Source organism: Oncorhynchus clarkii, chromosome 24 (assembly GCF_045791955.1).
Source record: "Oncorhynchus clarkii lewisi isolate Uvic-CL-2024 chromosome 24, UVic_Ocla_1.0, whole genome shotgun sequence".
In the NCBI taxonomy this organism is placed as follows: domain Eukaryota; kingdom Metazoa; phylum Chordata; class Actinopteri; order Salmoniformes; family Salmonidae; genus Oncorhynchus; species Oncorhynchus clarkii.
The window spans coordinates 22,760,294-22,788,274 of NC_092170.1; the positions used below are offsets into that span (position 1 = coordinate 22,760,294).

The following is a 27,981-nucleotide window of genomic DNA, read 5'->3' on the forward strand; positions in this document are numbered from 1 at the left end:
AAACAGGTGTACCAAGCTTGTCGCATCATACCCAAGACTCAAGGCTGTAATCGCTGCCAAAGGTGATTCAACAAAGTAAAGGGTCTGAATACTTATGTAAATGTGATATAATTTATTTGATACATTTGCTTTATCATTAAGGGGTAGTGTGTAGATTGAAGGGGGGAAAAAACTATTTAATCAATTTTAGAATAAGGCTGTAACTTAAATGTGGAAAAAGTCAAGGGGTCTGAAGTTCCCGAATGCACTGTGTATTCAAATATATTTTCACTTTAAACACTTGTCTTGTAATTTGATGCGTTTATTTTATTTGCTCCAGTCCAGAGCTGATGGAGACCATTTTTACCCTACTCAAAACAAGTCCCATCTTATCTGGTTTATTGTTTCATAATGAACACATCTGGACAAACTAAGAAGTTAATCCGGAGTTGAGATAAAATTTTATGCAAATATTAATGTGACATTTGGCCACCGTAGCATACGTAGTTATTTAAATCAATAAGTTCTGAAAAGGAATATATATATATTTTTTAGTCACTCTCTCCGAGGCAGGATGACAGAGGAATTCATGGTGGCAGATGAGGTTGTGAATCTATCAGTGTGCATCCTGCTTTTTTCCCCATGTCACACTGCTCAATGACAAGCTACAGCATCAATCAGTAGGCTACCCTGCATCTCACACATCCCTAACTCAAGCCCATAAACAGAGTTGTTTTAGTTCATGCCATTTGTCAATAAATAACTCATACCCTTCAGTTGCCTATGGCAGCACTATACATACAGCCATCCGTTGTAGACTCCAACATGGACGGAAGCAGAAAGTATTGGTCCATTATATTGGATCCTTGGGACACCCCCCCCCCCCACACTGAAGTAGACTTTTTTTGTTGAACGGTTACAGTAGGGTTGCAAGGACCCCAGATAGCCCTACGAGAAATGTATTGTAAACAATCCACCTTTTATGGAATGCAGTAACACGATCATTGCATGAACCTGGATGTCCTACTGAATTTAAAATGGGTGACAAAATTAACAAATGCCGCTCGAGTGAAAGCACAAATGTAGGGTTGGGCGAGTCCCATTGGAAAGGGAAGCATTGATACTAATTGAAAACAACACATTAAATTAGGTGTAAACATGCTTGGCAGGGTGCCTCTAAGGGGACTCCTCAGCCTGCTTGTCTTCTGTCCCCAAAGCACCATTTTGACAGCGTAATACCTCAACACTTCACACCAGTTTCATGTTGCACTCCACAGCCCTGTCCTCTCCCACCAGGATTACATTTTCAAACTGATTTGATGTGAGGGGCAAGACTAAAAAAAACAATCAGTTATTTTCAGGTCAGAAGTCCTGGATTTGATTTGCCAATGACAGGTCATAATGAAGTTCAAGTGTTTATGCAGAGGCAACATTGTTGCATGTGATATTGTAACCCCAATTTGCTCAAAGTCAAGGTTTGTAGTCCTGTGGAGATTGAATGGCATTTCCGTCTGGATTTTGCTAGATCAATTGCTGTGTACGTTACAATATATCAATTGGAGTTATCATACTGAAACTAGATGCACAGATCTCCAGCCAAATGTAACTGAATGACTCATTGCCCTATATCTGGAGTTATAAAGTCTCTTCAAAATGACGAGTCCACAGACGACAGCCATCCACTGTAGACTCCAACATGGACGGAAGCAGAAATGTATTGGTCCCTCAGAATATTAAAAGGAATACAAAAAAATGTAATGCAAATGTATTTTCAGAATTTTATTCACCTTACATCACACATCTGAACGCAGGAATCACAAGAGCACAACCTGAAAACAAACATGGTTTTAGATGGGATTCTTAGCAGTAGTCCTCCAACATGCCATGTTAACATGTTGTGTTTACATTTATGCTAAAACATAAAAAAATCAACAGTGAATTGTAGTGAGCGATCTTCAGTGATTTTTAATAGAATGTAGGCTAGTTCCAACAGGAGTACTAGCATAACGCATACCAGTTTATGCTTTCTCTTCCTTCTCTCCCTTCTCTGCCTTCGATGCCTTAGCTGCCTTCTCAGGCTTCTCAGGCTTGTCTGGAACCACAACGCCACCCTCCTCCTCGGGACCCTTGGTGTTACGTGTGTAGATCACCTGCGATCTGTGTTTTGACACCAACTTGATCATGCCTAGAGGGGGGGGGGGGGGGGGGGGGCAGAATGGAACGTGTCAGTTATTTTGTACAGATATTGAAGTTCTATGGTCCCACATTACCAACTGACCCATTCACTGCCCTGACATGTTAAGGCAATATCCACAAGACATGATCCTGAAAGAGCAGACATCAAGTTGCAATGCCAGTCTTCGTAGTCACTGATCAGAGCCAATGTTTACCAAAACGACAGTATCTTCAAAATCAAATGTTATTGATCACATATTTAGCAGGCATTATAGTGGGTGAAGCTAAATGCTGGTATCTTCTTCCCTTGAAGACTACTGCCGACCGGGGTTAAAAGTTAACTTTAGTTCCCTTTAAAAAATTTCGCTTTGTAGTAACACCAAAATATTTAGTGTTTCATTTGGAAGGCAAGTGAGAAGAGTTAAACATGGGTATATGTAAACGAGGCTTAACAGATTTTTAAATTTTTATGTAAATATTTTTACATTGGCTCTGTGGCATACCCATATAGTCTGTGCCTTGTAGACTTACTGGGTTTCGCTGTAGCAAAGCTAAAAATTTAACCTGATATACATCCTCTCAGGAGACTGCCACAGAATGTAGCCTCCCAAAAAACTACACTATTGTAGAGATATGAAGTTAAGTGAACCAGGAAGGAATCCAGTGAACCAGGAAGGAATCCATGCAAAATGGTGCCTGCCTATTCTGACAAGCAATACTATCTGCACTTCTGATATTATGGCTCCAAAATAAAGCTAAATGTTGAAATGCGAGTTCAGTAACTGCTATACATACTTTTCTTACATTAAAGTCAGATCTAGCTACCCAACTACTTCCCAATTTCACCAAATTCCCTGAGTGAACACTGGTTGGGAATCAGAGTAGGGATCAGGGTTTTACCTTTGCTGAGCAGTTCCTGGAGGGCAGCCCTGGCCAGAGAGCCTCTGATCTTTAGCCTCTCGGACACGACTGCTGGTGTGATGAGCTTGTAGTTGGGCACTTCCTTGTTCAACTTTTCGTAGGTGGCCTTGTCGAAGAGGACCAGGTTGTTGAGCTTATCCCTCACCTTTCCCTTGGACCACTTCTGCTCAGGGGAAATGGAGAAGTTGATGATGTTGCTCACACTCCTGACAGTTAAACCATTAAGACCCCCAAAGGAATATCTAAACTCTCACAAAAAAAATTGATACCAGGACATACCTTCTTTTTGGCTTTGCCTCCAGATTTGTTGGCTGGATCCTTGTCCTTTTTGGACTTCCCAGAATCCTTCCCCTTCCCCTTGGCGTCCTTAGGAGGCTGGAATAATACAGATCGCAGTACCATTATCCAACTGATGCTGAATTAACCACCACACATTTCCCAAAACTAGTTAACGTTAGCTGGAAATGTTTCAGTGCACTAACAGACAACAGTAATAAGATGGTTAGCTAATAAAAAGGTAACCACGAGTCCCTCAATTGGAATTGAACCAAATATGTTAATCTTTGAACATTTTAGTGTAACAAATGTAAAACGTTAGATAAGCCTAAGCCAAATAACTAGGGCCTAGCTAACGTTACATGTTAAAAGCTAGCCTGTTAACGTCAGTTAACAACCGGCTTCTGTTAGGCCAATAGTGGTCTGCAGAGAATTGGCGTCCAGTTTGCATAAACTCATCAATTGATACATTTTGGTGGGAAATGTCGGCGTGAGATATCTACACATGTGGCCATGGTCGTCTGATCATACAGTGCACAATCAGCACTGCCAGCCGCATGTATAACGTTAGCTAGCTACCAAGCATATCCAACTAGTATAACTGAGCCATTCCATTCACAACCACGGTCAGGACGAAGTATATTTTCCAACTACGCATCCTGATCTATTCAGACAGACATTTTCAGAGTCAAATGTTTTGTTCGCCATCGAATTTAATGAAAAACCACGCTAAAGACCTTACCATGATGTCCCACCGTCAAGATGTCGGAGTGAAAGGACGTTCAACCCGTGCACCAGCCACTAAGAGAACCCGTACATGCGGATGTTGAAGTACGGTACTGGGAAATGTAGTTATTTTTTTATATTTCTTGGTTTTAGAATTAATAATTAAAAGATCTGCGAAATAAATATAGATGCGATCTTAAACAAAAAACAATACGAATGAACACGCAGATAAAGTTACCTCTGTTGAAGATTGTATTTTATTTTGTCTGAAATATTTCCTGTCACCTGACAATTTCGTCAGCTGTGCAGAAAAAGGCAAAGATGGCGATATTCAGTGTGTATGTTGTAAATAAGGCTGGGGGATTAATTTACCAGTATGACAATTATGTACCGAGAGCAGAAGCAGAGAAAACATTCAGCTATCCTTTAGATTTGGTGTTAAAGATCCACGATGAGAAAGTTGTTGTATCATTTGGTCAACGCGATGGAATCCGAGGTACAGTAAGTTGTCAGCAACAGTCAACTGATCACGTCAAGGCTTACAACATGTATATAGTGATAACTGGTAATATGTCATGGTTGGAACTCAAATGTTGCATTGTGCATGTTTATATTTATTGTTAACATTGTGCACTTATACTTCTATTAATTTAGTGGGCCATGCTTTACTGTCCATCAACGGAGTGGATGTCAACGGCAAGTTCACGGCGGATGGGAAGGAGATCATCGAATACTTGAAAGACTCAACAAACTATCCGGTGTCCATACGTTTCGGAAGGGCTCGCTTGAGTTCAAATGAAAAACTGATGTTGGCTTCAATGTTTCATTCGTAAGTAGTTGCAGTTCTCAAGTTATTACACCTGTCTGCTCTAACATGAATAAATAATTGATCTATGGTGACATAGGCTTTTCCATGATCTTGCTGCATGTTGTATTGTACTCTTTCCTAGGTTGTTTGCTATTGGTTCACAGCTGTCCCCTGAAGTTGGCAGTTCAGGAATTGAGATGCTGGAGACAGATATGTTTAAACTGCACTGCTTTCAGACACTCACTGGTAAAGCCATGCATTCAAACACTGCTATCAGTCACTGTATGTGAGGTCTACATGCAATGCTCTTGTTTTGAAAAACGAAATCTGCCAACATCTTTTTTTTATCAGGTATAAAGTTCATTGTGCTGGCAGACCCCCGGCAGTCTGGCATTGACGCACTCCTCAGGAAGATTTACGAGATCTATTCAGACTTCGCCCTCAAGAACCCCTTCTACTCTCTGGAGATGCCTATCAGGTAACTGTCACATGTCAAATATCTGCCCTCTGTCTCTCACATGAGTCAGCCAAGTCATTGATGAGCAACCCTGGTGAGATATATTTTGCCCTCTTGTTACAGGTGTGAACTCTTTGATCAGAATTTGAAGGGTGCATTGGAGATAGCAGAGAAAGCTGCTAACTTTGGACCTGGATCTTGAGCAGAAACAAACCTGAAAAATGTGTACGAAGGCAAATCCAGAGTATCCATTGCTCCAGTTTATTTTCTTTTTCTGCCAATCCATTGAATTATGTTTGTTGTGACTGGGAGGCTATAGTACACTGCATATGGGTCAACATGTCTCCAAGCAGTGCTGATATTTCAGAACTAATGTTGAATAACTTGTTGTATGAGAATGTTATGCTATACTGGGATACAATGTAAATACTGAATGTTTTGTTTTTGTATATACTTTAAGAATAAACACCACTATGTAACATTTATCATCTCTAGTCTTTCTTTCCTATGTAATTATTTTTAGAATGACCTAAAACCACAACATAAGGTATTTTATTCAAGTCTTATATAGTCAAACACATTTCACCCATATGAGTACAGTGCCAATTTAAAAAGTGAGCAGTACATTTGACCATAAAGTGTCTTGGTTTCAAATGATCATATTGACACATTTTCAATACTTGAATCTTGGATCTGTTTTATGCCATGAGCATTGAAAAGAGTTAACACAACATGTATTCAGATGCAAAAACATCAACCATCTTCAGTGAAAATAAATATTCCTTTGCTAAACTCCATGTCTCACCAACTCTTAAAATAAGAATATACAGGACCATGTCTCCCGTCAATTCAATTGAGCCTTTTTCAAATCAAAAACACTTAATAAATAAGAATGTACATTCTTATCCTAAATTTCCTACATTGACAGCAAAGAGTTGGTGTAGTGATCAGTCAGTCTTCTTGGGGATGTGACCCATCTTGGTTCTGATGTTCCGCAGCAGGAAAAAGCAGATGGTAGTGATGAGACAAGTCATCTCTGCTACCCAGAAGGCCATTTCCCAGCTGTGGTGCTTGGCGATGGTGCTGAACGGCAGTCCAGAGCAGAAGCCACCAACTGAACGATACAGGAATGTCAATTAGGCTGGTTCTCATAAATAGGATATACAGATTTAGTTGTTGAACTACACTACCGGTCAAAAGTTTTAGAACACCTAATTCAAGGGTTTTATTTTCTACAATAATAAATAAATCTATAATAGTGCACATTCAAACTATGAAATAACACATATGGAATCATGCAGTAACCCAAAAAGAGTTAAACAAATCAAAATATATTTTATATTTGAGATTCTTCAAATAGCCACCCTTTGCCTTGACAGCTTTGCACACTCTTGGCATTCTCTCAACCAGCTTCACCTGGAATACTTTTCCAACAGGAGTTCCCACATATGCTGAGCACTTGTTGGCTGCTTTTCCTTCAGTCTGCGGTCCGTCTCATCACAAACCCTCTCAATTTGGTTGAGGTCGGGGGATTATGGAGGCCAGGTCATCTGATGCAGCACTCCATTACTCTCCTTCTTGGTAAAATAGCCCTTACACAGCCTGGAGGTGTGTTGGGTCATTGTCCTGTTGAAAAACAAATGATAGTCCCACTAAGTGCAAACCAGATGGGATGGCGTTTCGATGCATAATGCTGCCGTAGCCATGCTGGTTAAGTGTACCTTGAATTCGAAATAAATCAGTGACCATGTCACCAGGAAAGCACCCCCACACCATCACACCTCCTCCTCCATGCTTCACGGTGGGAACTACACATCCTTTCACCTACTCTGTGTCTCACAAAGACACGGTGGTTGGAAACAAAACTCTCCAATTTGGAGTCCAGACCAAAGGACAAATTTCCACCGGTCTAATGTCCATTACTTGTGTTTCTTGGCCCAAGCAAGTCTCTTCTTCTTATTGGTGTCCTTTAGTGGTTTCTTTGCAGCAATTTGACCATGAAGGCCTGATTCACAATGTCTCCTCTGAACAGTTGATGTTGAGATGTGTCTGTTACTTTAACTCTGTGAAGCATTTATTTGGGCTTGGAACTCAAACTTATCTTCTGCAGCAGAGGTAACTGGGTCTTCCATTCCTGTGGCGGTCCTCATGAGAGCCAGTTTCATCATAGCACTTGATGGTTTTAGCGACTGCACTTGAAGAAACTTTCAAAGTTCTTGAAATTTTCCAGATTGACTGAGGTTCATGTCTTATTATGGACTGTCGTTTCTCTTTGCTTACTTGAGCTGTTGCCAAAATATGAACTTGGTATTTTATCAAATAGGGCTATCTTCTGTATACCCCCTACCTTGTCCCAACACAACTGATTGGCTCAAACGCATTAAAGAGGAAAGAAATTCCACAAATTAACTTTTAACAAGGCCCATCTGTTAATTGAAATGCATTCCAGGTGACTAACTCATGAAGCTGGTTGAGAGAATGCCAAGTGTGTGCAAAGCTGTCATCAAGGCAAAGGTTGGCTATTTGAAGAATCTCAAATATAATATATATTTTGATATGTTTAACACTTTTTTGGTTACTATATGATTCCATATGTGTTATTTCATAGTTTTGATGTCTACTCTATTATTGCACAATGTAGAAAATAGTAAAAAATAAAGAAAAACCCTTGAATGAGTAGGTGTTCTAAAACTTTTGACCAGTAGTGTACCTGTCTGGTAATGCTAGTAAAGCCAAGACACCAGAATACAATACAACAAAATGTGAGAAAAGCATTCATTAGAATTTGAGACAATTTGGTTGAGATAAACTTACTGTTGGCCATTAAGGCAACAATAGCATGTGACGTTCCACAATAGTTTGAAGGAGCACTCTCATTGGCTATCACGCCAAACAAGGCTATTGGTCCGTAAGATGAGAAGCCAAATGTAGCCCCCAAGAAAAGGATCCACATCTGAATTTATAACATAAAAAACAAAACATGAACTAACAAACAGACTAATAGTGTATTGGCTCTGAAAGGAGTTTTGATGGAACATGATGTGTTTACTATACCTTTGGGCTGTCTGGCGTGACAGTGATCCGGAATAGATACATGGAACCAAACATCCCAGCCATCATTGAGATCAAGAGAAAATGACGGGGGTTTCCATGGCTTTTCATGCCTTGCTGTACAAAAAGAAATACAGTACCTTACAAACACTGCAGTGATTTGAATAGAGCTCTGAATTAGTGTATGATGCCACTATAAACCCACTTGTGCCACAGCCTTGTCAGAGAAGTATCCTGCAGCTAAACTGCCCAACAGGCCTCCCACCTCCAGGGCACTCATGTAGGAACTGCCTGTGAAAAAGAGATGCATTCAAGTCAAACTTAACAAGAGGCAGTTATTATTGAGTTATCAACCGCAGTCTACTGCATACTGGTAAAACAGGCAGGTTAGCGTTTTTAGTCATGAATCTGCAGTGGTCACTAGCTGGCACTAGAGGTCGACCGATTAGTTCGGAATGGCCGATTAATTAGGGCTGATTTCAAGTTTTCACAACAATCGATAAATCGGTACTTTTGGACACCGATTTGCAAAAAATTTTTTTTTACACCTTTATTTAACTTGGCAAGTCAGTTAAGAACACATTCTTATTTTCAATGACGGCCGAGGAACGGTGGGTTACTGCCTTGTTCAGGGGCAGAACAACATATTTTTACCTTGTCAGCTCTGGGATTCATTTTTGCAACCCTCCGGTTACTAGTCCGAAGCTCTAACCACCTGCCTTACATTGCACTCCATGAGGAGCCTGCATAACAGGCTGACTACCTGTTACGCGAGGGCAGCAATAAGCCAAGGTAAGTTGCTAGCTGTCATTAAACTTATCTTATAAAAAACATTCCATCTAAACATAATCACTAGCTAGCTACACATATTTGATGATATTACTAGTTTATCTAGCGTGTCCTGCATTGCATAAAATCGATGCGGTGCCTGTTAATTTCTCATCGAATCACAGCCTACTTCGACAAACGGGTGATTTAACAAGCGCATTTGCAAAAAAAGCACTGTCGTTGCACCAATGTGTACCTAACCATAAACATCAATGCATTTCTTTAAAATCAATACACAAGTATATATTTTTACATCTGCATATTTAGTTAATATTGCCTGCTAACATGAATTTATTTTAACTAGGGAAATTATGTCACTTCTCTTGCAGCAGTTTGGGTCGCCTGGCTCATTGCGAACTGTGTGAAGTCCATTTATTCATAACAAAGGCCGTAATTAATTTGCCAGAATTGTACATAATTATGACATAAGGTTGTGCAATGTGTCATGAAGTTGGCCTGGGGGGTAGGTTTATGACAGTCATAAATACCTCTTCCCCCCTTTTTCCTCTCTCTACCCTACTGATGTTACATTTGCAAAGCCCTTGGTTAACATAGAGATACTGAGAACATCAGAAGGTGGGGGGAAATGAACTATATTCTGGTAATCCGACCAATTGAACATGCATGCGGTGGTACTTAATGAATATGATGCCGGTTGTCATCTGAGACATTCTCATCAATGATAAGATGACAAACTCTCCAGTGAAAGTCTATACAGAGTTATCGGATTCACATGGAATTGTTGTTCCATTTAAATGTTTGAATACGAAATTATTTGTGATGGGATGAAATGTGATTTTAGCTTCTAAAATGTGAGATTTGGGTTTTCATGAGTGAATTAGGCCCACGTGAAGAGATATAGGTTGTAAACTATGAAACACACCCCTTTTCTCCCTTTCTATATAAAGCCTTGACGACAATATAACCTCCTGTTCCGAGGACGTGAGGACGACGGTCCGATGTCAGAATGGTTCAGATAATAACTACAGAACGAAGCCAACATCAGCGTAAGCTTTGGTTGCGAATGGTATGAACTTTGAACTCTTATTCACTATAGAAGTGATACCTCCTAGCCGTTGAGTTAGCAACAGCCACTGCAAACGAGGGTAGGAAGAAACAGACAGAGTATCCCGTCTACCACACAACGACATTACTACAACGTATTCAATTTACCAGCAGAGACATTCTTCAAAGGACAAAGGACTCGGTTGGGCAACACTGCCTTCCATCTACCAACAACCTACCGAAGCGCAGCTCAGAGTAAATATTTATTGCATTTTACTTTTCCAAATGGGCGGTCATTTAGAATGCATAAGATACTGTATTTACGATAGCACTTTGTTCCTCAGTCTTCCCGCTCTTTCACTCAAACCCAGCCCCTTTTCTTTTGTGTAACCAGCTGTCATTCCGCCCACTGAAAGAATAAAAGTTTTGTTTTCGAAATGACACGTTTCTGGATTCGACCATATTAATGACCAAAGGTTCGTATTTCTGTGTGTTATAATTAATAATTTATTATAATTTATAATTTGATATTTGATAGAGCAGTCTGAGCGATGGTAGGCAGCAGCAGGCTCGTAAGCATTCATTCAGCACCTTTGTGCGTTTGCCAGCAGCTCTTTGCAATTCTTCAAGCATTGCGCTGTTTATGACTTCAGCCTATCAACTCCCGAGATTAGGCTGGTGTAACCGATGTGAAATGGCTAGCTAGTTAGCGGGGTGCGCGCTAATAGAGTTTCAAACGTCACTCGCTCTGAGACTTGGCGTTCCCCTTGCTCTGCATGAGTAACGCTGCTTCGAGGGTGGCTGTTGTCGATGTGTTCCAGGTTTGAGCCCAAGTAGGAGCGAGGAGTGCCTATAAGAACATCCAATAGTCAAAGGCAAGTTAAGAACAAATTCTTATTTTCAATGACGGCCTAGGAACAGTGGGCAGAACGACAGATTTGTCCTTGTCAGCTCGGGGGTTTGAACTCGCAACCTTCCGGTTACTAGTCCAACGCTCTAACCACTAGGCTACCCTGCCGCCCCATATACAAATCGTATAGAGAGAAATAGTCCTATTATAACTACAACCTAAAACTTCTTAGTTGGGAATATTGAAGACTCATGTTAAAAGGAACCACCAGCTTTTATATGTTCTCATGTTCTGAGCAAGGAAATTAAATGTTAGCTTTTTTTTTACATGGCACATATTGCACTTTTACTTTCTTCTCCAACACTTTGTTTTTGCATTACCTAAACCAAATTGAACATGTTTCATTATTTATTTGAGGCTAAATTGATATTATTGATGTATTATATTAAGTTAAGATAAGTGTTAATTCGGTATTGTTGTAATTGTCATTATTACAAATAAAAAATAAAAAAAATTGTCTGATTAATCGGTATCGGCTTTTTTTGGTCCTCCAATAATCGTTATCGGCATTGAAAAATCATAATCAGCCGACCTCTAGCTGGCACAGTCCATAAAATCTGATTTTAAACCCAACCTTAACGACACTGCTAACCCTAATGCCTAACCCTAGCCTTAAATGAATAACAAAAATCATATTTTTGTTTCAATACATTTTTACCATATAGCCAATTTTTACATTGCAGCTGGCCTATCTAAGAGCAAATCACTGTTCTGCCTCCAGGATAAGACTCATGAAAAAACAGAGGGAAAACGCAGGTCTTAATGTATCAGACTTCCATACCCATGAGTGTTGACTGGCCCTTGTCCTGGATGAGGAAGAGTTGGCCCCAGTCAGTGCAGGCTGTCTTCACCCCAAACACCACCAGGTAGCCCACAGACAGCAGCCACAGGTAGGGGGACAGGATGAACTCTTTGAAGGTGGTCTCATCACTGGATGAGCCTAGTAAGGGAGAGGGGTTTCAGTCACACTAGCACATCACTTAGAGTGTGCATGATCTTGAACTTGTTCACGCTAGCGTGTGAGGGAACACTGGGTGCAGAGTCCATTAACACAGAGTTTTACTGACCTTACACACAATTGCACATGCAGACAATACACAAAAAGGCATGCGTTCAAAATAAAACCTGTGCATGTCAGTCACACATATTTTGCAATGTTTCAACCACAGGACAAGAAGAGGTTAGCTCCCAGCTCTGACCTGCTTTGCCCTTCTTGGCCCCCCCAGTGTCTATGTTGGGCAAGCCCACGTCTTTGGGCTCATTCCTGATCAACAGCAGGCAGACGAAGGAGACCACACAACAGGAGAGGCCTGAGATGGACAGGGTCGTCCTCCAGCTGTAGCTCTGGGCCATCAACGTTGCAATAATGGGGCCTAAACTCCCAGCCAGGTTCATACTGCAGGACAGAATCGCCCACCACGTCCCAAACTGAGAGGGCTCGAACCACTGGGGAGCAGAAGGGAATGACATTTCATAATATCAGACTAGTGATGTGCTTCATGGCTTGACACGACTAGTATTGAATGGACAGGGATATACAAAATGGTACTGACTGACCAGTATTTTAACAGTGCAGGCAATTGATTTATATGTGTCTGACAGCTTCATATCCCGTGGACTACAGTGTTACTTCCTGGTCCTACCTTGCGCAGCACCCTGCCACATGGGGGCCACCCCAGGCCCTGACCCAGGCCGTTGAGGAACCAGAGGCCAGAGAAAATGGCCACAGTAGAGGACCAGGAGAAGACCACATTGATGGCACCCACCATGAACAGGCCAATGGAGAAGAGCCAGCGGGCACTGATCTGATCCGACAACACACCGCTGATGAACTTGCTTATAGCATAGGCCAGAGACTGACTACTAGTGATCATGCCTGAGGGATAGTGCACACAATACAGAGGCAGAACACAATGTTTAATTGATTTTGGTATTAATATAAACATACACAAAGCATTAACTGATGTATCCCCATATGATCGTTCAATTAAACCAATCAGTCAGACCACTATCAGCAGTATCTAAACTTTAGTTGTTAATTGTTGTTAGGGACATGCAAGACAGAAAGAGAGGAAAAGACAACAGTGAGGCCTCTCTTACCCAGGTCATCTTTGTCCAGCTTGATCTCTTGCATGAGAGAGGGCATCACAAAGGAAAAGGTCTTCCTGTTGAAGTAGTACAGCGTATAGCCCACAAACATGGCCAGGAAAATGGTGGTGCGGTAATATCCATACCCTGCGGTTGCCATGGTTTTTGCAGTGCAGAAAAAAGTGCTAAATAATAGAGGATTATAAAACAAAACTACAGAGGAGTAGTTGTTCGAGTGTGAAATACTTCTGCCACCAGTGACTGAACTTTGGTGTCAGGATCCACGGTGCAGAGCAGAGCTGGTTAGAAGAGGGAGAGAGAGCTGTAATCAATAGTTGGGGTTAATGGTCAACTTCTTTACTCTAAGACTGATTTCCCCTGCCTTATCCGAGTTCTACAAGGGCCAAAGGGAAGATAATGGAATTGACCTACTCCGATGCTGTTATCTTCTGTAATGCTGCTTGTATTGTCCAACAGTCTGTAAAAAAAAAATGAAAGACACTCCTGATTCCTATTATATACCTTTCACCCCCCTCTTGCTGATCCTGACTGTTCCTCCCTGCTGGTGTGCCTGGATGTTATTGAATGTTCTTAGTTAATGATTCATTGGAGAGTCCAATGTTGACTACAAGCCCAGAGGGTGGATCCTCCTCAGCCCAGGGAGTGTGTGAAGAGAGATGACCATCAGCACAAAACACAACCCCATTATCACGGTGGGTTGGTTTGTGTGAAAATTCATCATTAGCTAGGTTTCCATCCAATTGGCAACATATTTTCATGCAAATAACACAAAGGAAATATGCGCATTTTCCCAACAGTGGTGTTTCCAAACTGACTTGTTGCAGATACAAATCTGTGCGCGATGACGTTGTGCACACAACATACACTTCTTCCCAACATGTGTTATGTACCTAATAAAAATCTAAAGTTCTGTGTGTTTCCATCACATTTTCGATAGCAAAATGTACCTACTCTGGTCTTGGCACGTGCGCTCTAGCCAACAGCTCGCAGATACAGTGCGGGTAAACTAGTCTACATTATGAGATTATAGCGAGAATATTTGTATTTGTCGAACGGTAGTCAAGCATCGATCATCTGCGGGAATAGGCTACTGAGAATGTGGCCGTAACTCCAATCACTGAATTAAATATTAATCATATGTATATGAACTGAATATGCTTGTCAACAGCCAGTGATCATTCGTTTTTTTATTTTTATTTTTTATTTTATTTTTTTTTAACCTGTAGCCTAATCTGATTGACTGTTACCGTCAATCTAATGATTTCTAGCAATTGATCGTCAGTTGCGATAGAGCTTTGATAACTTCTAATTTAATTAATTTAACATGGCCATTAATAATTGCATAATAACAAGGCCACAGCAATTTACCCAAAAGTTATAGGCTATTTATTAAATTGGTCTGCCAGCTGCAGGTAGGCTAAACAAGTGGAACAAATTGATTTGCAATGACTCCAGCGATATAGTTATTTCAACATATTTATTTTATCAAATGGTAGACTACAATGGCATAATAGAAGTTACGGAACTCCCTGGCATGCTTCTGTTATGAGGAAAATAATGACACATTTGCATCTTTTGACCATCAAGTAGCCTACTAATTAAAAACATTTAATAAAGTTGCCAATATTGTGTTTCAATTTTGTAGTTCAGTAATTTTTGGGGTTGTCCCGCTTTTACCAACCATAGCTACAGTTGAAGTCGATAGTTTACATACACTTAGGTTGGAGTCATTAAAACTCATTTTTCAACCACTCCACAAATTTCTTGTTAACAAACAAAAATTTTGGCAAGTTGGTTAGGATATCTACTTTGTGCATGACACAAGTAATTTTCCCAACAATTGTTTACAGACAGATTATTTCATTTATATTTCACTGTATCACAATTCTAGTGGGTCAGAAGTTTACTACACTAAATTGACTGTGCCTTTAAACAGTTTGGAAAATCCCAGAAAATTATGTAATGGCTTTAGAAGCTTCTGATAGGCTAGTTGAAATCACTTGAGTCAGCAACAGAACAACAGCAAAGGACCTTGTGAAGATGCTGGAGGAAACAGGTACAAAAGTATATACAGTGCCTTGCGAAAGTATTCGGCCCCCTTGAACTTTGCGACCTTTTGCCACATTTCAGGCTTCAAACATAAAGATATAAAACTGTATTTTTTTGTGAAGAATCAACAACAAGTGGGACACAATCATGAAGTGGAACGACATTTATTGGATATTTCAAACTTTTTTAACAAATCAAAAACTGAAAAATTGGGCGTGCAAAATTATTCAGCCCCCTTAAGTTAATACTTTGTAGCGCCACCTTTTGCTGCGATTACAGCTGTAAGTCGCTTGGCGTATGTCTCTATCAGTTTTGGACATCGAGAGACTGAAATTTTTTCCCATTCCTCCTTGCAAAACAGCTCGAGCTCAGTGAGGTTGGATGGAGAGCATTTGTGAACAGCAGTTTTCAGTTCTTTCCACAGATTCTCGATTGGATTCAGGTCTGGACTTTGACTTGGCCATTCTAACACCTGGATATGTTTATTTTTGAACCATTCCATTGTAGATTTTGCTTTATGTTTTGGATCATTGTCTTGTTGGAAGACAAATCTCTGTCCCAGTCTCAGGTCTTTTGCAGACTCCATCAGGTTTTCTTCCAGAGTGGTCCTGTATTTGGCTCCATCCATCTTCCCATCAATTTTAACCATCTTCCCTGTCCCTGCTGAAGAAAAGCAGGCCCAAACCATGATGCTGCCACCACCATGTTTGACAGTGGGTATGGTGTGTTCAGGGTGATGAGCTGTGTTGCTTTTACGCCAAACATAACGTTTTGCATTGTTGCCAAAAAGTTCAATTTTGGTTTCATCTGACCAGAGCACCTTCTTCCACATGTTTGGTGGATCCCCCAGGTGGCTTGTGGCAAACTTTAAACTGCACTTTTTATGGATATCTTTAAGAAATGGCTTTCTTCTTGCCACTCTTCCATAAAGGCCAGATTTGTGTAATATACGACTGATTGTTGTCCTATGGACAGAGTCTCCCACCTCAGCTGTAGATCTCTGCAGTTCATCCAGAGTGATCATGGGCCTCTTGGCTGCATCTCTGATCAGTCTTCTCCTTGTATGAGCTGAAAGTTTAGAGGGACGGCCAGGTCTTGGTAGATTTGCAGTGGTCTGATACTCCTTCCATTTCAATATTATCGCTTGCACAGTGCTCCTTGGGATGTTTAAAGCTTGGGAAATCTTTTTGTATCCAAATCCGGCTTTAAACTTCTTCACAACAGTATCTCGGACCTGCCTGGTGTGTTCCTTGTTCTTCATGGTGCTCTCTGCGCTTTTGACGGATCTCTGAGACTATCACAGTGCAGGTGCATTTATACAGAGACTTGATTACACACAGGTGGATTGTATTTATCATCATTAGTCATTTAGGTCAACATTGGATCATTCAGAGATCCTCACTGAACTTCTGGAGAGAGTTTGCTGCACTGAAAGTAAAGGGGCTGAATAATTTTGCACGCCTAATTTTTCAGTTTTTGATTTGTTAAAAAAGTTTGAAATATCCAATAAATGTCGTTCCACTTCATCATTGTGTCCCACTTGTTGGTGATTCTTTGCAAAAAAATACAGTTTTATATCTTTATGTTTGAAGCCTGAAATGTGGCAAAAGGTCGCAAAGTTTAAGGGGGCCGAATACTTTCGCAAGGCACCACAGTAAAACAAGTCCTATATCGACATAACCTGAAAGGCCGCTCAGCAAGGAAGAAGCCACTGCTCCAAAACCGCCATAAAAAAGCCAGACTATGGTTTGCAACTGCACATGGGGACAAAGATCGTACTTTTTGGAGAAATGTCCTCTGGTTTGATGAAACAAAATAGAACTCTTTGGCCATAATGACCATCGTTATGTTTGGAGGAAAAAGGGGGAGGCTTGCAAGCCGAAGAACACCATCCCAACTGTGAAGCACGGGGTGGCAACATCATGTTGTGGGAGTGCTTTGCTGCAGGAGGAACTGGTGCACTTCACAAAATAGATGGCATCATGAGGTAGGACAAATGTGGATATATTGAAGCAACATCAGTCATGAAGTTAAAGCTTGGTCGCAAATGAGTCTTCCAAACGGACAATTTATTTATTTTATTTTATTTTACCTTTATTTAACCAGGCAAGTCAGTTAAGAACAAATTCTTATTTTCAATGACGGCCTAGGAACAGTGGGTTAACTGCCTGTTCAGGGGCAGAACGACAGATTTGTACCTTGTCGGCTCGGGGGTTTGAACTTGCAACCTTCCGGTTACTAGTCCAACGCTCTAACCACTAGGCTACCCTGCCGCCCCGACAATGACCCAAGCATACTTCCAACGTTGTGGAAAAATGGCTTAAGGACAACAAAGTCAAGGTATTGAAGTGGCCATCATAAAGCCCTGACCTCAATCCCATAGAACATTTGTGGGCAGAACTGAAAAAGCATGTGCGAGCAAGGAGGCCTACAAACCTGACTCAGTTACACTAGCTCTGTCAGGAGGAGCAAAACCAAGCCACGAGGTCAAAGGAATTGTTCGTAGAGCTCCGAGACAGGATTGTGTCGAGGCACAGATCTGGGGAAGGGTACCAAAAAAATTCTGCAGCATTGAAGGTCCCATAAAATACAGTGGCCTCCATCATTCTTACATGGAAGAAGTTTGGAACCACCAAGACTCTTCCTAGAGCTGGCCACCCGGCCAAAGAAGGGCCTTGGTGAGGGAGGTGACCAAGAACCCAATGGTCACTCTGACTGACCTCCAGAGTTCCTCTGTGGAGATGGGAGAACCTTCCAGAAGGACAACCATCTCTGCAACACTCCACCAATCAGGTCTTTATGGTAGAGTGGCCAGATGGAAGCCACTCCTCAGATTAAGGCAAATGACAGCACACTTGGAGTGTGCAAAAAAGGCACCTAAAGGACTCAAGTTTCTCTAGTCTGATGAAACCAAGATTGAACTCTTTGGCCTGAATGCAAAGCGTCAAGTCTGGAGGAAATCTGGCACCATCTCTACGGTGAAGCATGGTGGTGGCAGCATCATGCTGTGGGGATGTTTTTCAGCGGCAGGGATTGGGAGACTAGTCAGGATCGAGGGAAAGATGAACGGAGCAAAGTACAGAGAGATCCTTGATGAAAACCTGCTCCAGAGTGCTCAGGACCTGACTGGGGGGCGAAGGTTCACCTTCCAACAGTACAACGACCCTAAGCATACAGCCAAGAGAATGCAGGAATGGTTTTGGGACAAGTCTCTGAATGTCCTTGAGTGGCCCAGCCAGAACCCGGACTTGAACCCGATCGAACATCTCTGGCGAGACCTGAAAATAGCTGTGCAGCGATGAGTTTGAGAGGATCTGCAGAGAATAATGGGAGAAACTCCCTGGATACAGGTGTGCCAAGCTTGTAGCGTCATACCCAAGAAGACTCAAGGCTGTAATTGCTGCCAAAGGTGCTACAACAAAGTACTAGGTAAAGGGTCTGAATACTTATTCTAAAATGTATTAAATTGTTTTTTCCCCTTATCAATCTACACACAAAAAAAATAATGAAAAATGAAATATCACATTTATATAAGGCTGTAACTTAACAAAATGTGGAAAAAGTCAAGGGGTCTGAATACTTTCCGAATGCACTGTATATCTATGAGCAAAATCTTTTGATATCGGTGTGTGTGCATGCATTTTGCAAAATTCTATATAAAAGTTTTACTGTGCCTTCAGAAAGTATTCATACACTTTGACTTGTTCCACATTTTGTGTACAGCCTGAATTCAACATGAATTAAATATATATTTTTGGCACCCATCTACACACAATTCCCATAATGACAAAGTGAAAACATGTTAACTGGCAAATTTATTTAAAATCAAATACATAAATATTTAATTTACCTAACTATTCAAAATGAGTCACATGTTAGAATCACCTTTGGTAGCTATTACAGCTGTGAGTCTTTTTCAGTCATCATGTTATGGGTATGCTTGTCATTGGCAAGGACAAGGGAGTTTGTTAGGATAAAAGAAACGGAGCAGAGCTAAGCACAGGCAAAATCCTAGAGGAAAACCTTGGAGACAAATTCACCTTTCAGCAGGACAATAACCTAAAACACAATGCCAAATATACACTGGAGTTGCTTACCAAGACTACATAAATCTTCCTGAGTGGCCTAGTTACAGTTAACTTAAATAGGCTTGAAAATCTATGGCAAGACTTGAAAATGGCTGTCTAGCAATGATGTTCAACAACCAACTTGACAAGAGTTTGAAGAATTTCAAAAGAAAATTGTGCAAATATTGTACAATCTAGGTGTACAACGCTTTTAGAGACTTACTAGCCACCATCATACTAGAAAGTTTGAAGAATTGTATGTGTTGTGTTGGATTTGCCAGAAACATAACACTTTTTATTCAGGACATAAAGTTAATATCTTTGCCACATTTTGTATCAGTTTTACTTTAGTGCCTTGTTGGAAACAGGATGCATGTTTTGGAATATTTGTATTCTGTACAGGCACCCTTATTTTCACTTTGTCATTTAGGTTAGTATTGTGGAGTAACTACAATGTTGTTGATTCATCCTCAGTTTTCTCCTATCACAAGCATTCAGCTCTATAACTGTTTTAACTGAGTTAGGAAGGATGCCCAGTATTGACTGGGTGTACTGATACACCATAATTAATAACTTCACCATGCTCAAAGGGATATTCAATGTCTGTTTGTTTTTTTACCCATCTACCAATAGGTGCCGTTCTTTGTGAAGCATTGGAAAACCTCCCTGGTCTTTGTGGTTGAATCTGTGTTTGAAATTCACTGCTCGACTGAAGCACCTTACAGATAATTGCATGTGTTGGGTACAGAGATGAGGTAGTCATTCAACAATTATGTTAAACACTATTATTGCACAGAGTAATTTTTAGCAACTTATTATGTGACTTGTTAAGCACATTTTTACACCTGACCTGAATTTATTTAGGCTTGACATAACAAAGGGGTTGAGTACTTGTTGAATCAAAATTTATAGTTCTTATAGCCTTTAGCTGTACCTTTATCCTACTCCTCCTCTGTTCCTCTGGTGATGTAACTATAACATTTTCCGACAAGATAGAACTGCCAAAGGGGACGGAGTTGCAATCTACTGCAGAGACAGCCTGCAGAGTTCTGTCATACTATCCAGGTCTGTGCCCAAACAATTCGAGCTTCTACTTTTAAAAATCCACCTTTCCAGAAACAAGACTCTTACCGTTGCCGCTTGTTATAAGACCACCTTCTGCCCCTAGCTGTGCCCTGGACACCATATGTGAATTGATTGCCCCCTATCTATCTTCACCTACGCTAGATGCCCTCAATCTCACACAAATTATCAATGAACCTACCAGGTACAACCCCAAATCTGTAAACACGGGCACCTTCATAGATATCATTCTGACCAACCTGCCCTCTAAATACACCTCTGCTGTCTTCAACCAGGATCTCAGCAATCACTGCCTCATTGCCTGTGTCTGTAATGAATCTGCGGTCAAACAACCACCCCTCATCACTGTCAAACGCTCCCTAAAACACTTCAGCGGGCAGGCCTTTCTAATCGACCTCGCCAAGGTATCCTGGAAGGATATTGACCTAATTCCGTCAGTAGAGGTTGCCTGGTTATTCTTTAAAAGTGCTTTCCTCACCATCTTAAATAAGCATGCCCCATTATTTTTTTTAACCAGGAACAGATATAGCTGGTTCACTCCAGACCTGACTGCCCTTGACCAGCACAAAAACATCCTGTGGCGTACTGCATTAGAATCGAATAGCTGCCGCGATATGCAACTTTTCAGGGAAGTTAGGAACCAATATACACAGGCAGTTAGGAAAGCAAAGGCTAGCTTTTTCAAACAGAAATTTGCATCCCGTAGCACAAAATCCAAAAGGTTCTGGGACACTGTAAAGTCCATGGAGAATAAGAGCACCTCCTCCCAGCTGCCCACTGCACTGGGGCTAGGAAACATTGTCACCACCGATAAATCCACGATAATTGAGAATTTCAACAAGCATTTTTCTATGGCTGGCCATGCTTTCCACCTGACTTCTCAGACAGAGTTCAGTGTGTCAAATCGGAGGACCTGTTGTCTGAAACTCTGGCAGTCTCTATGGGGGTGCCACAGGGTTCAATTCTCAGACTTTTTTCTCTGTATACATCAATGATGTCGCTCTTGCTGCTGGTGATTCTCTGAACCACCTCTACGCAGACGACATCATTCTGTATACTTCTGGCCCTTCTTTGGACACTGTGTTAACTAACCTCCAGACGAGCTTCAATGCCATACAACTCTTCATCTGTGGCCTCCAACTGCTCTTAAATGCAAGTAAAACTAAATGCATGCTCTTCAACCGATCGCTGCCCCCACCTGCACGCCCGACTAGCATCACTACTCTGGACGGTTCTGACTTAGAATATGTGGACAACTACAAATACCTAGGTGTCTGGCTAGACTGTAAACTCTCCTTCCAGACTCACATTAAGCATCTCCAATATGAAATCTAGAATCGGGCTTCCTATTTCGCAAACAAAGCATCCTTCACTCATGCTGCCAAACATACCCTCGTAAAACTGACTATCCTACCAATCCTAGACTTCGGCGATGTCCTTTACGAAATAACCTGCAATACTCTACTCAGCAAACTGGATGTAGTCTATTACAGTGCCATCCGTTTTGTCACCAAATCCCCATATACTACCCACCACTGCGACCTGTATGCTCTCGTTGGCTGGCCATCGCTTCATATTCGTCGCCAAACCCACTGGCTCCAGGTCATCTATAAGTCTTTGCTAGGTAAAGCCCTGTCTTATCTCAGCTCACTGGTCACCATAGCAGCACTCACCCGTAGCACCCGCTCCAGTAGGTATATTTCCCTGGTCACCCCCAAAGCCTATTCCTCCTTTGGCCGCCTTTCCTTCCAGTTCTCTGCTGCCAATGACTGGACCGAATTGTAAAAATCACTGAAGCTGGAGACTCATATCTCGCTCACTAACTTTAAGCACCAGCTGTCAGAGCAGCTCACAGATCACTGCACCTGTACATTGCCCATCTGTAAATAGCCCATCCAACTACCTCATACCAATATTGTCATCTAAAAATTTTTTTTTTACTCCTTTGCACCCCAGTATCTCTACTTGCACATTCATCTTCTGCACATCCATCACTCCAGTGTTTAATTGCTAAATTGTTACTTCGCCACTACTTCCAATCTATTGCCTTACCGCCCTAATCTTCTCATTTGCACACATATAGATTTTTTTTCTATTGTGTTATTGACTGTACGTTTGTTTATTTCATGTGTAACTCTGTGTTGTTGTTTGTGTGGCACTGCTTTGCTTTATCTTGGCCAGGTCTCAGTTGTAAATGAGAACTTGTTCTCAACTGGCCTACCTGGTTAAATAAAGGTGAAATAAAATACATTTCAGCTTTTCATTTTTAAATAGTTTGTAAAACATATATATTTTTTAAATGTATCCCACTTTGACATCATGGGGTATTGTGTGTATGCCAGTGACACAAAATCTAAATGTAATCGATTTTAAATTCAGGCTGTAGCACAACAAAATGTGGAAAAAGGCAAAAGGTGTGAATACTTTTCTGCTCTTTACCTGTCTCGTTAGTCCACGTTTCTTGTTAACATAAACTGCCTTCCACTGGGCGCACACTGGTTGAATCAACGTTGCAATAACATTACTTGAAGAAACATAGGAATAGACGTTGAATCGACTTACGTCTGTGCCCAGTGGGCTATTTCTTTCCATTTCTGTACACCAAGCCTGATATTCAAGTCAATAACCACGCTACCACAAACATGAACTTTCGAAAATGCCATGAACTATGATGTGTCATCATGACGGTGTGTTACATAGTTGCTGGGTTGTCTCGTTTGCAGAGATTAGGTACTTTGGCGCCACTTAGTGAGCACAAAGTGTGATGTACCACCTCCACCATACAGCAACATGCATTGCACATTTTGTATATTATATCGAACATGCTGCATGCATGCACTGAAACCAAACATTGTATCACATTGTATCAAGGCACCTCTGATCTACCTTAATAGAAAGTATACAAGACAATAGATGATTCATCTGGCTGTGTCAAGAGGGCGGGTACAGAGGCCACGTGGACTCTTCCGTTTTAAGATCAGGGTTTCCATGGATACACAACAACAGAACATCTAATTTTCAGGGATATGCCAAGCACTTCTCCCATAATTAAGAACGAAAAATAGCTAACTAGGTGCTTCCTAACCTTGGATATTCGTTGTGTTATTATAATGGTGACTTTCCTGTCATTATTTTAGCTGTTATTTATTTTGGTTGATGATAGTGGACTATTTTTGACGATCATCATGGTAAGTAGAATCAGAGACAGGCCCACAATTTTGCTTGACATAAAAATGACATTCATGAAAGTCATAATTATTTGCTGGTCTGTACACACGTTCAATTACTGTATAACTCTACCAGTACCAACACTGTTGACTTTGTCGCAGCCGCAGAGTATAGGGTCTTCATCTAGGCTCTCTGGTAGCTCCCGTTCACGTCGCTATCGCACCCGTGCACTCACCTCTCATGTGGATGAGAGCCTCTTTGGAACCCCAAAACAGGTGGGCCATATGTCAGCCATTTCTTTGATCTGCATTGGATAAACACATAGCAATAAGACGTGACAATTGAACTGTGCAAGGTCTGTGTATGTATGTATGTATGTGTGTATGCATGTATGTGTGTGTGTGTGTGTGAGATAGAGAATTGGTGTAAATATATGTTGGATTTTCTTACTCAAGGCTCTGTCAGCCTGCAATGTCAAGGACACTGAGAGGGGTGGCCGGTTCGGACCCAGGGGCCAGTCCAGGTCTGCTCCAAGTCAGAAGACTCAGAACCTAGAGACAGTTCGCATCATCACAAAGGACCTCATCCGAGACCTGAAGCAAGTATCAGTCAATACCTCAACTTCTCATTCGTTTACTTGATGTGATCATCAAGTCTAATGCTTTGTGAACATAACAGTACTACACTTGGCAGTGTTTATTACTGTTTACTCATTATAAAAGAGAATGCCATCCAGTTCCATAAACCTACATTGCACCAATAAACATATCCCACAATCACATTTTACAAGTGGTGGTGAATTACAAAATAAAAACAAATCATGCTGTCATTTTGCCAGGATCCCATGTAAGGATCCATCTGGGTTGTCTGTCATCCTCCGCCCAACTGATATTGAGCGGATCGCAACAGCTTCTCTGGTTTCAACCAAGGAGGAGCGGGAGTTCACGTTGGAATCCCAGAGGAGGGAGAGAGAAGCAGCTATGGTGAGAAAGGACAAATGTACCTGATGAATTTGTAAGCAACCTTTACCACATGAAAGCTGGGTGACTAACTGGCAGTACAGGGTCCCAGCTACAGCATTATACCCAAACGAACCTTTGCACTGTTCCAATGTTGCTGTTTTTCTTGACCAGGATGCTGCTGAGGATAGGAAGGCCCATATCCGCCAGGCTGACCTGTCTCGTCAGAAGAACCAGGCCCTAAGTGAACTGGAGGCCGAGGCCAAGGAAAGAGCTCAGTATCTGCTGGAGAGGGCCAACGCCATGAGGATGGAGCAGGAGGACGAGGTCAAGAAACTCAATGAGGTACAGCAAGAGAATCAACCGTTCACTCTCTCTTCGCTACTCTTTGTTATTTGTTTTTTCTCAACTTCAGTCCCAACATCACTGCAATATCACACTTTTCCCCAGTTTTTCTACCCATGCCCTATCCAGACTCTTCCATCTTCGTGTCCTTGTGTGTGTCGTGTATGGTACCCTTTTGTTGTGGCCAGTTGATCCTGGGTGCCCGGTGCCACGCGGTGAGGGATGCCCAGATCCTGGAGAGGCAGCAGATCCTGGCTGAGCTACAGGAGGAGGAGAGGCGTCTGGATGCCATGATGGAGGTGGACCGCAGGAGAGCCCTGGAGGCCCAGGAGCAGATCGACGAGCTGCGCAAACACCAGAGGATCCAGTGAGGACACACACGCTCACACACGCTCACACACACACACACACACACACACACACACACACACACACACACACACACACACACACACACACACAATGGCCCATTTAAAAGCAAATACACTACATCTCTTCCAAACTGTAATGCCTCAGCTGTCTTCCCTGTGTGTGTCTATAGGGGAAAGCAGCTGATTATAAACCAGATTGAGGAGCGTCTGGAGGACAGGATGCTGCAGAATGAGATGAAGGAGCAGGAGGGCCAGCAGATGCTGGAGAACCTGGAGAAGATGCAGATGGAGGAGCTGGAGGTATTATTAGTTAGAGACAAGTCTCCTTGTGCAGTACAACAGTTTTATCGCCAGGGTATTACCACTTTGAATTTCAGTTAGAAATTCCTCATGAATTAGCCTGGTCCCAGATCTGTTTGTACTCTTGCAACTAATGATTATCATTGATTAATGGATCGTAATGCAGTTAGGCATAAGGAATAATAAACAACAGAATGGTGTGGTGTGTCTCCCAGGCTCTGGAGAAGAAGAAGGAGGAGCAGCAGCGTCTGCAGCAGGAGATCCTCCGTATCAACGAGGACAGCCTGCTGGCCAAGGAGCGCAACAAAGAGGAGGAGAGACTGGCCGACCTCCGGGCTATGGAGTACACCCACAAGAAAATGGTAAGAGTTACTCCATTATGGACTTTATTATAGGTTTGGCCTTCTTGTTTTGGGTCAGAAAGCAAAAGGACAAAAAAGGTGTCTAAGGCTACGTTTACACTGGCAGCCTAAGTGTAATATTTTTCCACAAATTGGTATTTTGAGCAATCAGATCAGTTCTTTTACCAATAATTAGAGAAAAAAATCTGAATTAGAATGCCCGTGTTAACGCAGCCAAATATACTTTTGTGTGACCCCTACAGGAGCGGGAGGCTGAGTACGAGGCTGAACAGAGACGCATCAAGAGAGAGAAGGAGAAGGACGTGGCCAGACTGCGAGCCCTACAGGAGAGAGAAAAAGACCACAAGGCAGAGCAGGTGAGCAGCACCAAAGTTCCATTTGTTTTACAGTGGCTCACACTGACCTGTTGTTGTCGTAATTGATCATAAAAGGTATGGATGAATGGTTACAGTGGTTTTGTGTATGACTGTAAGGATGAGCTTCGAGCCAGGAGAAACCAGGAGGGAGCAGAGAGAGATTGGAGGAGAAAAGAGAAGGAGCAGCTCAAGAAGAAGGTGGATGTTGAGGAGAGGTTGAAGGCAGCTCGCTTGGAGCAGGTCACACATAAGGAGCACCTCCTATCCATCGAGGCTGGGCGAGAGAGGGCTGAGTTTGACAGGGTTTTGAGGTACACCATGACACCAAGTAGATGTACCCACTGAGCATACACTGCTCAGTGACGTTGTTTCCACGTCATATCAATGCAATTACGTTGTACCAACATGGAATAGATGTTGAATTGATCTGTGCCCAGTGGGTAGTTACTACTGTACTAACCCGATAACTGTACTTGTATTATAGGCGGTTTCATAAATCAGAGCATAACACTATGCTATGCCTTGGACAACCACACTTTAAAATGTTAGTAAAGGTCTCTGTATTAGCAGTTGCGTTTTACAGCCAGTTTTTTTTCTCACCAAGGGCCCAGCAGGTATCCATCTGTAAGGAGAAGGACAAGGAGGAGAAACACAGGATCAAGGTGTTGCGTCACGCTGACGGGGTGCGCCAGCAGGTGAGGGAGCGGGAGATGCAGGCCATCGCCCTGCGCAGGGAGGTCTACAAAGAGGGAGACCGGCTGGACGAGGAGGCCCGCCATCGCCGCATCCGCCTTGATGAGATCAAGGAGAAGAAGCTCAGGGAGCTCAAGTAAGTACAGGGACTGGGTAGGGACTAACTATGTACAGGGACTGGGTGGGGACTAACTATGTACAGGGACTGGGTGGGTACTAACTATGTACAGGGACTGGGTGGGGTCTAACTCTATGTACAGGGACTGGGTGGGGACTAACTATGTAAAGGGACAAAGTGGTATGTATAATTGAGAGGAACTGAGAGGATATTATGTGAAAGCAACAGCACTGTGTGTAAACCAAGTGTTTTTGGGGGGATGGTCAGGTTTAGTTTTGTAATTCATGTTTGTTCATTTTACTTGTAGGGCTGCTGGACTTCCAGAGAAGTATTGCAATGAAGTGGAGAGAAGGGTGCATGCTCTCCCTGCTCTGGCTCACTAGCATGACTGACAGACTGCAACACAAACCCTGATCTTTATCAAAGATTTCACAATAGAGATAAATTGGCACTGCCATCACACTTTGACAGGGTAGAGAGAAAATAATTAGTACAGGGTATAAATCTAGTGCAGCACCTTTGTGTTAGTGATCATTAGATCATTTCTGAATAAAGATGACTATTACAAACTATGAATATTTATAATTGTACTGTAGGCGTGACCTTAAGTAGTGCACATTAACTATTCAACTGATCGAAGCAAAAATAAAATATATTGACTTAAATGTGATTTTAAAATGTATACTGTTTTGTTAGATCAATTAATTGGACTGTGCCTAACAGATTCCAGTCATACAGGACCCAATATTATTTTATCTACAGGATATCATTTGTATTTAGTCTTTTAAATGTCCCTTTCAGCATGGCTTTTATGACAATGTTTATTGTTAATATGCATAATAATAGAAAGGTATGTTCAGAGATT

The 27,981-nt window shown here is 41.8% G+C and overlaps 4 protein-coding genes across 7 annotated transcripts; 2 read left to right on the forward strand and 2 right to left on the reverse strand.

Annotated features, from left to right (window-relative positions):
* Positions 1-1,743: 1,743 nt before the first annotated feature.
* LOC139383107 (small ribosomal subunit protein eS25-like) lies at positions 1,744-4,198 on the reverse strand. The gene is made up of 5 exons (XM_071127422.1): positions 4,094-4,198; positions 3,355-3,450; positions 3,055-3,238; positions 1,994-2,164; positions 1,744-1,808 (listed from the first exon to the last, which is right to left on the reverse strand). The coding sequence occupies exons 1-4, from the start codon at positions 4,094-4,096 to the stop codon at positions 1,998-2,000; spliced, it is 450 nt and encodes a 149-aa protein (XP_070983523.1). The 5' UTR covers positions 4,097-4,198; the 3' UTR covers positions 1,744-1,808; positions 1,994-1,997.
* A 188-nt stretch (positions 4,199-4,386) lies between these two features.
* LOC139382354 (trafficking protein particle complex subunit 4) lies at positions 4,387-5,825 on the forward strand. Its single transcript, XM_071126331.1, has 5 exons — positions 4,387-4,573; positions 4,732-4,906; positions 5,028-5,131; positions 5,237-5,363; positions 5,466-5,825. The coding sequence occupies exons 1-5, from the start codon at positions 4,399-4,401 to the stop codon at positions 5,542-5,544; spliced, it is 660 nt and encodes a 219-aa protein (XP_070982432.1). The 5' UTR covers positions 4,387-4,398; the 3' UTR covers positions 5,545-5,825.
* LOC139382353 (solute carrier family 37 member 4a) lies at positions 5,581-23,119 on the reverse strand. 4 transcript variants are annotated; one of them, XM_071126328.1, is made up of 10 exons: positions 22,884-23,114; positions 13,657-13,702; positions 13,237-13,523; positions 12,780-13,012; positions 12,336-12,582; positions 11,918-12,076; positions 8,599-8,684; positions 8,397-8,510; positions 8,157-8,295; positions 5,583-6,456 (listed from the first exon to the last, which is right to left on the reverse strand). In XM_071126328.1, the coding sequence occupies exons 3-10, from the start codon at positions 13,382-13,384 to the stop codon at positions 6,290-6,292; spliced, it is 1,293 nt and encodes a 430-aa protein (XP_070982429.1). In that variant the 5' UTR covers positions 13,385-13,523; positions 13,657-13,702; positions 22,884-23,114; the 3' UTR covers positions 5,583-6,289. The 4 variants fall into 4 exon arrangements, with proteins under 4 accessions (XP_070982428.1, XP_070982429.1, XP_070982431.1 ...); XM_071126327.1 differs by lacking the exon at positions 13,657-13,702 and having other exon boundaries at positions 5,581-6,456; positions 22,884-23,119; XM_071126330.1 differs by lacking the exon at positions 13,657-13,702 and having other exon boundaries at positions 23,007-23,112.
* A 558-nt stretch (positions 23,120-23,677) lies between these two features.
* Positions 23,678-27,624, forward strand: LOC139382925 (cilia and flagella associated protein 45). The gene is made up of 11 exons (XM_071127196.1): positions 23,678-23,887; positions 24,068-24,210; positions 24,451-24,595; positions 24,746-24,916; positions 25,105-25,283; positions 25,458-25,587; positions 25,803-25,949; positions 26,192-26,305; positions 26,423-26,616; positions 26,910-27,134; positions 27,424-27,624. The coding sequence occupies exons 1-11, from the start codon at positions 23,678-23,680 to the stop codon at positions 27,497-27,499; spliced, it is 1,734 nt and encodes a 577-aa protein (XP_070983297.1). The 3' UTR covers positions 27,500-27,624.
* Positions 27,625-27,981: the final 357 nt, after the last annotated feature.

What these genes read in the sequence shown, in the direction of transcription:
- LOC139382354 (XM_071126331.1), top strand. Translation starts at nt 4,399, where the DNA reads ATGGCGATATTCAGTGTGTATGTTGTAAATAAGGCTGGGGGATTAATT. An exon ending in TCAACGCGATGGAATCCGAG is followed by an intron (nt 4,574 to 4,731) that starts GTACAGTAAGTT and finishes CTATTAATTTAG; the next exon opens with TGGGCCATGCTTTACTGTCC. An exon ending in CTGCTTTCAGACACTCACTG is followed by an intron (nt 5,132 to 5,236) that starts GTAAAGCCATGC and finishes TTTTTTTATCAG; the next exon opens with GTATAAAGTTCATTGTGCTG.
- LOC139382925 (XM_071127196.1), top strand. Translation starts at nt 23,678, where the DNA reads ATGACATTCATGAAAGTCATAATTATTTGCTGGTCTGTACACACGTTC. An exon ending in TCTTTGGAACCCCAAAACAG is followed by an intron (nt 23,888 to 24,067) that starts GTGGGCCATATG and finishes TTCTTACTCAAG; the next exon opens with GCTCTGTCAGCCTGCAATGT. An exon ending in GGGAGAGAGAAGCAGCTATG is followed by an intron (nt 24,596 to 24,745) that starts GTGAGAAAGGAC and finishes TTTCTTGACCAG; the next exon opens with GATGCTGCTGAGGATAGGAA.
- LOC139382353 (XM_071126327.1), bottom strand. Translation starts at nt 13,384, where the DNA reads ATGGCAACCGCAGGGTATGGATATTACCGCACCACCATTTTCCTGGCC. An exon ending in GGGCCAGTCAACACTCATGG is followed by an intron (nt 8,685 to 11,917) that starts GTATGGAAGTCT and finishes TCTTTTTCACAG; the next exon opens with GCAGTTCCTACATGAGTGCC. An exon ending in CTGACAAGGCTGTGGCACAA is followed by an intron (nt 8,511 to 8,598) that starts GTGGGTTTATAG and finishes CTTTTTGTACAG; the next exon opens with CAAGGCATGAAAAGCCATGG.
- LOC139383107 (XM_071127422.1), bottom strand. An exon ending in GAGGCAAAGCCAAAAAGAAG is followed by an intron (nt 3,239 to 3,354) that starts GTATGTCCTGGT and finishes TCCCCTGAGCAG; the next exon opens with AAGTGGTCCAAGGGAAAGGT. An exon ending in CCAGGAACTGCTCAGCAAAG is followed by an intron (nt 2,165 to 3,054) that starts GTAAAACCCTGA and finishes CCCCCCCTCTAG; the next exon opens with GCATGATCAAGTTGGTGTCA.